Source organism: Camellia sinensis, chromosome 5 (assembly GCF_055761805.1).
Source record: "Camellia sinensis isolate YWXY chromosome 5, ASM5576180v1, whole genome shotgun sequence".
Lineage (NCBI taxonomy): Eukaryota > Viridiplantae > Streptophyta > Magnoliopsida > Ericales > Theaceae > Camellia > Camellia sinensis.
Genome location: NC_138965.1, coordinates 194513060 through 194524126, shown reverse-complemented (window position 1 = coordinate 194524126; position 11067 = coordinate 194513060). Strand labels below are relative to the sequence as shown.

The window sequence follows — 11067 nt, the reverse complement described above, 5'->3', positions numbered from 1 at the left end:
GGATTTCACGGCTGATTTCACCAACCAGGTGTCAGGGACGTGATCGCTGCCAACCACGTCACTTGGCAGCAAGAGAGCTTTCGAGAGGTCAAAGGCCAACAAGTGCTCCTTATCGCCCTTGACAGAAGCATTTGCCGGGATATCTTGGCCCCGGTGCTTGAGCTGCGGCCGCCATGGTGGAATGGGATCAGCAGTGTTGGTGGGCTGCTCGGTTGTTAGCTCGGCAACCAGCTTGGCAGTTGGATCTGCGCGAGGTCTTTTGCCTGCCCGGCGAAATTGGCTGGATTGCTCGGCAGCTGGAGATACCAGGGCAACCACAGGGCCGCTGGATTGACCAGCAGCATGAGACGGGGGAGAAATGCTTGGTATTTCGGCGGATGTGGCTGTGAGGAGATTCTTGATGCGGCTTCTTTTAGCCATCTCTTGTTCCTCGGTCAGCCGGATTAGCGGAACGTCTGGCAGATTTGGGTCTGGAGGAGGAGTTGAAGCGCGGAGAAAGTTTGTACCTTTACTCCGGCGTGGAGCTGAGTATCTGTAGGTTGGAGTGTAACTGAGCAGCTCATTGCAATCTCAGTGGCGATGGCGGAGCACGGTCTGAATTGCCTCTACGTCGGGAAATTGGTAGTTGGCTTGCAAGGCTTGGATTGCTGCAAAAGAAACAAGAAAACTAGTTAATTATAGAATAAAGAAGGTAGGCTGACCGAGCAAGTTTGAGCAGCTTACATGAGGAACCAAATTTCTTGCTTATAAACCAGCCCGGTACGTCGGCTGTTTCGTAATTGCTCGACACCCAGAAAAAATCGTCGTCGTGCAAGTCTTTATCCGGGGTGCCGGTTACAATTTTCTCCTTGCCTGGTCTGATTTTCAAATAATAGGCTAGGACGTCACCGGTGTAACCCATCGTGTATTTCCTTAATATCTCGGCTAAACCTAAGTTGGTGCCTAGCCGGTTGTTCAGTTCATGGACGCTGTTGATAATTCAGTAAGTATTGGTGGACATTTGTGTGGGTGCCAGCCCAGTGCGGCGGAGGAACTCGGTAATAAGTGGGTTGAGTGGGAAGCGGAGGCCTCCTTCGATGATAGATAGCACGGTGAAGGGGCATTGTTCTGATCTGCCCCAAGGCGTTGTTTGCTCTTCTGCAAGCTCAAGGTGGACGTCGGTCGGGATGCCATACTCCTCCCTGAACACGGCCAAGGCAGCCGGAGTATCTACGAGGAAGCGGAATTTCCCCATTTACGACCGGCTAAATTAGCTCGGCTGTGGTTTGGCACTGTCAGGTGATTTGTGGCTGCTCGGTCTTTGGGAGCCTCAGGAATGGTCAGTGGTCCCCTTGGACTCTGCAGGAAAAGGAGGGCAAGTGTAAGAGGGAGCGCGGTCGCGCAAAGCGAGCTTTACTTTAGCTCGGTCGTCTAGAGTGCCAAACCACCTCAGTCGTAGAGGCTAACCAAGGAGCTCGGCCGCCCAGGCAGACCAGATTTTAGCCCGGTTGAGCGGCCAAGACCTTTGTTATCCCGGTTCTTGCTATGGTTAAGTCTAACAGGTTATTTGCTCGGTCGGGATGGTTTTTTGGATCAAACGAAGACCTGGAGCCCGGTCCGCCCCAGTTCTTCGAAGTTCATCAGCAAAAATGAAGAACACCATGAACAGTGGGAGGTTTGGGACGATTTCTATGGCCTATGTCCTAAGAACTACGTTTTATTGCCCTATTGTGTGAAATATCAAGGAAAATAACAATAACAAGGGTTGGAGGGCTTACCAATATGGAGTAGTGATTGCTTCTTCTTCGAGCGCGAGTTCAGGAATGGCAGAGGAGAGGCAAGAGCTCTGGGTTTCTTGGAATGGTAGTGAGTCAGTAAGAGCTCAAGGAAGATGAAGGGGGGAATGTTTATAGAGGAGATGAGACCGCCCAAATTCAAATTCTGGCAAGACGGCGGTTTGGCTGCTCGAGAACCAATGGCAGCCCGCCACGTGTCCCCATTTATGACGACGTCAGAACTGAAGAGACAGGTTGAAGAGTTGAGTCAACCGGGCTACTTTTGAAGAAGAGGACGTCAACCGAGGAGTATAACCGGGCAAGTTTGCAGACAGGAATGTCAACTAGCCCGGTCGCCATTTCGCATTCTGAGGACCGAGGAAGTGTTATCCCGGTCGAAATAAGTAATCCCAGTCACGCTTTTGCGGACGGAATTAAGGGGCAATTGAGAGGGAGATTTATGATCTGAGATTGGGCCGTGACGTTAGCCGGACAGATTTGGACCGAGGTATTGGGCTCCAAGATCAGGCTGTGATATTGCTCGGTAATGGCAAAGCCCACGTGGAACCGAGTTATCTGATCTCGGTTCCGCGAAGGCCGGACAGGTGGAGGAACAGCCTAGATGAGGCTCCCCGGCTCACGCGTTGCAAGGTTGTAATGCACGCACCTTAACCCGATAGGAAGGCCTGTGCTTGGAGCTTAGCCGAGAAGGTCTTTGGCTGACCGGCGTTACCAATCTCCAGCTTAGCTTCGCCGGAATACAGTTAAGCACGGCTGGAATTAAGCCCGGTAGTAGGAAACTACGACATCAACTGCACTTGGGCATGTTCAGTATGGCCGTTGATAGCCGAGATAATGTTGCCCGGTTGCCGTGCTCCCAGCAGAGTGGGCTGGCAGTTGGGTTAGGTGATGTATAGCAAGATTTGTGCTGAAAGATGGGATAACAGAGCCACGTGTGGAGAGACCAATGAGAGTAGATTTAGGGCGCAGAAGGGTATATAAGCATGTCTGCGCCCCCCATACGCGATACAGGAACACTTTGTAAGGAAATTCTTACACTCAAACACTCCTCTCTCTCTCTCTCTCTATCCTAAGGTGTGCGCTAACTTGATCGTCGGAGGGTTTTTCCGGCCACACACCGCCGGGTAGCTCACCGTCGTTGTGCTCGCAGGTCGATTGGACAGACAGGAGCTTGGAAGAAAGGAATACGGGCTTACCTGAATATTTGCTCCCCGTACAGGTTGCTTCGACCTTGTCTGAAGAAATTGTTTTTATTTTTATTTTCTCCTTTTATGCTAGTGCACTTGGTGTAGTTGTTTATGGCCGGATCTTAATGGCCCTTGGTATTATAGATTGGTAATTTGTTTCTTCAAATTTGTGTAATTTTTAGTGCATTAATTTAGGGGGAGACTCATGTATTTTGAGATTAACAATTATTATAAAAATATAAAAAAATATAAAAAATAAAAATGAGTATATTCTGTGCATAATTTTAGGGGGAGTATATATATACATATTTTTTTTCTCCTTATCTGCAATACTCCTTATCTGCACCAACAAACAAATTTTTTTTGTGCAAAGACAGAATAAAAATAAATAAATAAATAAATAATAATAATAATAATAATAATAATAAAATAAATGAATAAATAAAAAAGGAAGAAATGCTCGCAATTTTATTTTAGAAAAAGAAAATATTACTCGATTACATGTAAATTTTCAGAAGGCTTCACAGATTTTTTCTTTTTCACTTCTCTCAACAATTTTTCATGAGCCTCTTTTACATGTTTTTCTCTATTTTCGATTTCTGTGAGTCTTGGCATTATAACCGTTGCATAATAATGCACTGCATTCTCCAACTGTGCATTTTTCCTTTTTAGCTCTTTCTTTTCCTTACACATATTAACTACTTGTTGTTTTAACAAGCACACCTCATCTCTCCATTGCTGATTTTCTTGTACTCTTGCTTGTAATTGTTGCGCCATATTGGACACTGCAGTCATTGTCTGTGTACTAAGAGCCATAGTGTTATTAATAGCATCGATATCATTTCGATTACCAATAACACTAGAACCCTCATTTACAGGCATAGCATGTGCCTGCACTACTGGTACCCTCTCATTTGCCTGCATTACAGACACCTCATGCAGGTCCGAACCGTTGATGGCTAAGGTAAGGAATGACATGATTGCACAAGAAGCTAAAACAAATTTTTCTCTCCAACACTTGATGATTTCGTATCTTTGCCTATGATTTGTGTCACTTTTTATACACTCCATCGATCCATTACTCGATGCATATGTGCTCAAATCTTTTGTTTGTCAACATTTTCTGTGCTTGAGATGCTCCAAAATCCCCACAATGATCTCGACAAGACCGATGGACCATTCTTCTATTTTTGGCATCTCAGATTATTTTACCAAATGTATCTGTTTTCTATCTCCATATTTTATTTTGATGATGTCAAAGGGGGAGAAAAACATGACTTTGAATTGATGTGCATGCATGCGCTTTAAATATTTTATGTTGCAAAATTATCAAATAACTTGTTAATTTTTATTTTGTGCCAAATCTATACAAATATTGCCATCATCAAAAAGGGAGAGATTGTTAATCATGGGAGATTGTTAATCATGTTGTTTAATTTTGATGATGTCTAAAATATTAATTGAAAATTTATAAATAATATACATATTTTGTATTATTTGACACAAAATATTATTTATTTAAAATATATATTGTATGATACATTTGTTAAAAATTATTTAAATAAAAAATATTTTTGAAAACTTTACTATTCATCTTTTGACAAATTTGATATTGATTGGTTGTATTATTTTGACAAATTTGGTATTAATGGGTTGTCTTCTTTTGACAAAATTGATATGGAGTGGAATGTTATATTTAATTTAAAATCTCTACAACATATACAGAAAAATAGTATATATGATCAGATCTATTATAAATATTACTTAAAGGAATTTTACTATATATGCAAATATTTGATTAGAATATTATATATAATATATCACGTGAGCAATTAAATTTTTTACACTACATTGATTATATCATATTATAATAAAACAAGAAGAAAAAGATGGAGTTAACAAAACAAGATGGGGCAAATCATTTGCTTGTTTGAAAGTTGTGAACTTTATATTAAATTGTCTACAAAAACAGTGGCTCCATATTTGAAAAAAACAAAAAAGAAAAAAAAATTAGTTTTACTTTTATCTTTTTAATTATTAACATTTGCTGACTATTTAAAATCAATGAGCGTGCTTATGTAAGCCATGACGTCAGCAAGGAGCGTCCAACGGGTATATTTTTGTGTATAAATAGAAGGGTTGTGTATGGAGAAAAATTAAGAACTTGAAGAGAAAATTTTCTGTGCGCTTCAAAATTCTGAGTATATTGTATTCTGCTATTTCACTTTCAGATTAAATCTAGCCTTTGTTCTTACACATTCATATCTACTCTTTGTGAGAGAATTATTGTGAAAGAGGGTTTAAGAACCACTTATTCTTATTCCTTATTTTTGTGAGAGATTTTGTAAGGGTAAGGAATTTATTGTTGAGTGAGGCTCAATAGATAAGAGTAAGTCCTGTGCCAAATCCACAAGCTTGGTGGTGTATTTATTCAATTGATAGTAAAGAAATTCTCAAGGAGGTTCTTTGGGGAGTGGACGGAGGCCTGGCGTGCCGAACCATTATAAATCTCAGTGTTTGATTTTCTCTCCCTATCTCTCTTACTTTTATATTGATAATTATTATTCTGTTTTTTTTATTTATTAAAATTCTGAATATTGTGTTAATTTTAATTTTGTGAAATTTTTAATAACCCAATTCAGCCCCCTCTTAGGTTGCCTACCTGGGATAACATGTTCTTTACATATTTTGCCTACAACCCCTTAGCCAAACATCTTGACCTTGGAGCTGAGATTCCCTAAGGCTTGTTTGGGCATTCTAAAGCTGGTTTTAGCTCAGAAAAGCTGCTGGTTTTTGCTGTTCTTCAAGGGTAAGGCCATAACCCTTTTAAGGCTTTGTTTCCTTTGTTTGATTGGCCACCTTTGCATGCTATTTTTGGCTTAGTTGTCAATTGTTAAAAGTTCTATTTTTGAGTGTTAAAAATGTTGGTTTGAGTCCATGTTGGAGTTAGGGGTGGTCCACTCCCTTTTATTGCTTATTTGCTAAGCTTTTGTACCACCTCTTTAGGCTTTTCAAGCTATCTCTTTTTGGCCTTTTAACCACTGAATTTCAGAGGAATTTTAGTGGTGGAAAGGTGGTTTTGAGGTCCTAAATAGGAGGGGGTGATTCCCTCTCCTCTTGTCTTGCTAGCATGTGTTGATGGCCCACCGAATGAGCATGTGTTTCTACTTCTTTGTGGCCTGATCTCAGCATATTTTTGTGACTTTTTGGACCTGCCATAACTCTGTTTTTGGCTTGTTTGATCATTGGTTGCTTGCTCGTTGCACTTGTAGTGTAATCCTACTTGTTAGCCTTGAATACTTGCTACTTTAACCCATCGTTCTAGCTTATTTTGGCTATACTGCAGCGTGCTTTTACTCATGTTTTAGTTTGCTTTAACTCTGTCTAGAGTGGTCTTGGCCCTTTGAGGCTTGCTTTGTATTACTATAGCATTATAGGCTTTGATAGCTTTGTGTTTTGAGTCCTCTTGCATGCTATACTTGTGATGTTTGCATGATACATCATCATTTGGCATGTGATTTCAGTGCTCATATCTCTGCCATACTCTCGTATATATCACTCTTTCAATGTGTTTGAGAGTTGAGCTTTGTATCTTGCTTGCGAGCCATAAGTTGAGCATGCATTTTCTTCCCTTTCATGCTATCATTTTAGCACTTTTTGGCCACTATTTTGGCATGCATGAGGTCTGTTTAGGGCTGGTTTGGTCCATGGAGCATTGTATTGCATGTCTCTAGTGTTGTGTCCTTCACTAGTTTCATCATTTTAGTCCCTTAACATGTTATGCATGCGTTGTTTGCATGATTGAGTCTTGTGCATGCCGCTTTAGCATTGAAAGATAAGCATGTTGTTTGCATTGCATTGTGTTTGGATGGGACATTAATCCAAACACAAGAAATGTGAGATGTTTCATACTCCAAGTGATGAAACGTGTTACATTTCTTAGTCGCTGACCCTCTTGACCATGGATGATAGAGGTGGAGGCTCTTATGTGTTGTTTGTGCATTCACTAACGTTGTGCAAACTTGACTCTTCGGCCATCATGCATTGAGATGCGTGGTTGGTGGCTTGAGAGCCGAGTACTACGCTCCTTTGAGCTTGAGAAATGATAAGGAGAGTAGTTGTACACACATTTCCTTGAAAATGCATTGTTGTGCCTTTGTTGTTCTCTGTTGCAGCAAAACTGGAATTCTGGAAGAAGAAGTGGCCGACCGGCCACTTGCACTAGCCGATCGACCATTTGCACTGGCCGGCCGGCTAGTTCAGGTAGCCTACCGACTAGTTGAGGTGGCCGGCCGGCCACCTGCAGCAAAATTTTCCTAAATCATCCTGTTTTGGGGCAGATGCAATCTGGATGTGTGCATGATGTTCCGAGATCACAGCGAGTGCAAACAGAGACAACTCATGGCAAGGCAGTGCATTTTCGAGCGGAAGCAAACCAAGCATGCATCTCTTCCTCGCTCTCGAGGCCATTTTATTGCTTTACTTAGCTAGTTAATTTGTCGGTTTTGTAATTAATTAGTTAACGTGCTTAGCTAATTTAATTCGTCCTTGTAATATTCTAATTAGCTTAGTATAGCTAGTTTCAATTCGGCTTGTAATTTATTAGCTTAGCATAGTTAATTAGTTGATTTGTAATAAGTAGCTTACCTTAGCTCTTATTTATTCGGACCCTCCGTTGAGAGGGCAAATGTTGTAATAAGCGTGCGTGCGTGTGTGCATGTCTTGCAACCCCATTTCTTTCTCTCTTTTACTTATCCGCTTCCAGTGGTTAGATTAGTGCATGTTTCAATTAGCATACCTTATGCTTGCATGTTTGTGTCATTCATTTGTCTTTCATGCACCGGGCTCGGCGCATCATTCAAACTGCATTGTATTTCAATACCTATTTGAATACGTGTTTAACAGCATGTTATCAAATGTTGCATTCATATGCCATCTTAGCTAGCCGAGCCTATCTTAATTGCATTTTGCATGTGTTGCATTAGGCATTTTAAACATAGCTAGGATCATGCATTGATTTCTAACTAGTTTTCTGTTTTGGCTCGGAGTACACTGTAAGTGTTTTTGCTTTAGCATCCTTGCATGTGTGTAAGTATTGCCATGTCAGCATGTTTACCATGAGGCTTTTTGCTTAAATGATATAACTGCATGAATGCTTGTGGATGAAGGCTTCATTACTTGAATTAGAACAATTCATCAAAATGTGAGTTTTAAGCCCACTTTGCGGAGTGGCAAATCATATTGTTTTAAGCCCACTTGAGGGTGGCAAATCCGCACTTTAGCCTACTTGAGGGCAGCAAACTCAAACTATTTTCGAAAACAAACATGAAATGTTTTGTTCCAATTCTTGCGATTTAGTCTATAATTGTATATTGTGCGCTTCACATAGTAATGTTAGATTAATAATCAGAATAAGAACACATGTGTTTTTAAAACAACATATCATACTTAGTAGAGGCCGATCCTTTGATCGGGCGAGCAAGGGTGCTCATTTCATGACCTTCCCCCCTCGTACCCAAGTTCCCGAGCCGAGGCAACTTTGGTGATGACGGAAACGTGGCCTTTGGCACGAGTCAGGGTTTCCTAAATTTTTCCAAAATAAAACATTTAGGTGACGACTCTGAAATCTGGCAAAGCAATCCATGTTTAGCGCTTTTTGATTAAAATCGATTTTCCAAAATGATTTGCCAGATTTGTACTCTTTGGTGATTTATCAGTCTTACGTTGCACTTTGTGAGATTAGATTCAAAACCGTTACATGAGTCCAAACTATAGTAGCTAGAACCCAATTCGTTTCCTCTCTGAAAGAGGGCGCGCGGAGCGAGTTCGAGCGGTCTACACTCACCCAACTAGGGGTGTGGAAGTATGTGTGTTCGGAGTACAATGCTCTCATTTTGCTGTGACTCTGTGTGTAAGACAAGGGTTGTGTTTGTGTGGGTTTGAATAACCGTTTTGTGTAACCAGGCTCGTGCCTTGGAAACTTGTAAACTGTTGGGGGTATTTATTTGTTTATTTACTTGTTGTTGGATTAATGTATTGTTGCATGAAAAACTATTGTGTCATGTAATAGAAGTTTAGAGATTTATATTCGGTTTCCTTGAAAGAGCCATGATTGTTGTCTTATCATTTGGGCTAGAAATTTGGGATGTTACAGGTATTCTGCACCGACTTGGGGCCGTCCTGGATAGATCCAATCATCACCTTTCTAAAAGATCGAATTCTGCCCAGTGAGAAGAAGAAAGCCAACAAGATTAGGGCCAAGTCAGAGCGGTTTTGGCTCTCCCTATCTGGCACCTTATACAAAAAGTCCTTTACTGGGTCGTACCTGAAGTGTGTCCACCCAAATAAGGTTGAAGATTTCCTCTTTGAGATTCATGAAGGCATCTGTGGTAGCCATATTGGGGGCAGATCTCTGGTATACCATGCAATTTCCCAGGGTTATTGGTGGTCGTGTATGTAAGCTGACGCGTAGAAATCCGTTCACAAATGCGAAAAATGCCAAAAGTTTGCTCACTAGATCCACCAGCCTACTAGAGAGTTGCTCCCTTTGACAAGTCCATGGCCATTTTCCCTCTAGGGGCTAGATATCGTCGGGCCACTCCTAACGGCTCTGGGTAATCGTTACTGCCGTTGATTACTTCACCAAGTAGGTGGAAGCCCAGCCACTAGCCACCATCAAGGAGATAGACGTAAAGAAATTCGTTTGGCCGAATGTCATCACTCGGTTTGGCGTCCCAAAGGCCCTTATCTTGAATAATGGCATGCAATTTGATGGGAAGCTCTTCCGTGAATTTTGCGAAGAATTGAAGATTGAGTTCTACGATTCAACGCTGGCTTGCCCTCAGTCAAATGGTCAAGCCGAAGCATCAAACAAAACTATCTTGGACGAGCTGAAGAAATGACTGGAGAAGGCTAAAGGGAGATAGGCTGAAGAACTCCCCAAAGTGCTCCGGGCATACCGAGATGCTCGACCAGAGAGACTCCATTTGCCCTAGCATATGGCATAGAGGCAGTCATATCCCTGGAGATCGGCATGCCAACCATCCAATCTGAAAACTTTGAGCCTGACTTGAATGGTGAAGCTATTGCCCTGGAGTTGGACCTGGCTAAAGAAAGAAGGGAGCGAGCACTAATCCACATTGCGGCCCATCAACAAGAGCTCTCCAAGAAATACAATAAGGCTGTGCATCCATGACTGTTCAAAGTTGGGGACTGGGTCTTGAGGAAGGTGATGGGCAATACGCTGGTTCCTGGAGAAGGCAAATTAGGTGCAAATTGGGAAGGGCCGTACAGGATAGTAAGCCTGGCCAGTAAAGGGGTATACCATCTGGAGGACTTAGATGGCAAAGCCCTACCAAGGCCATAGAATGCGACCAACCTCAAGCTATTTTACTTTTGAAATGTAAACTTTTTTCCTTTTTTATTTTGAAACTTGGCCTTTTGTTACTATATGTAATATTTGATGTGCAAAGGAAAAAAACCACTTATTTATCTTGTATTATGTGTTTTAGAATTAAAGTATTAAGCTACAGAGTGCTAGGGGCACAGGACCGAGCTGACTTCGCTCAATCCGGCCTGACTTTGCCTGTCGAGCAAACAGTTGGTGTCATCCCTAACTGTGTACGCTTGTTCTGAGCTGATTTTGCTCATATTTGGCCGAATTGATTTTGCTCGCCTTTTCGGAGCAGAGCTTGCTCGGATTAATGGAAGGTTGGTGTTCTGTCCAACTTTGAGGCCGAGCTGATTTCACCCGCCAGGGTAAAAGTTAGTGATCTACCCACCTCTTGATTTGAACCGAGCTGATATATGTTTGGAGGGACATTGTGCCTCTCCACATTAGAACTGGCTAAGTTTATTAAGTGAAATCACGTGTGTACTGATTGGGCAGAAACTAGCTCGGCCGTCCAGCACACTTTACATCCGTTCCAACAGTTGATTTTCCCCACCTCAATAGAAAGTTGGCGTTATGAACAGCTCTTGATTTCAATCCGAGCTGGCTTTGCTTGTTTCTTCCGAGCTGATTTCTGCTTGGGTGGACACTATGCTTCCCTGATTTTGAAAGGAAATTTTACATGTATGCGTATTTAAAAAGTTAGCACAATAAA

At 41.8% G+C, this 11067-nt stretch overlaps 1 protein-coding gene across 1 annotated transcript; it reads left to right on the top strand.

The window, feature by feature from the left end:
- Positions 1-579: 579 nt before the first annotated feature.
- On the top strand, positions 580-9864 carry LOC145791986 (uncharacterized). Its single transcript, XM_082872451.1, has 3 exons — positions 580-621; positions 9117-9377; positions 9613-9864. Exons 1-3 carry the CDS (start codon positions 580-582, stop codon positions 9862-9864), a joined length of 555 nt encoding a protein of 184 aa, XP_082728577.1.
- Positions 9865-11067: the final 1203 nt, after the last annotated feature.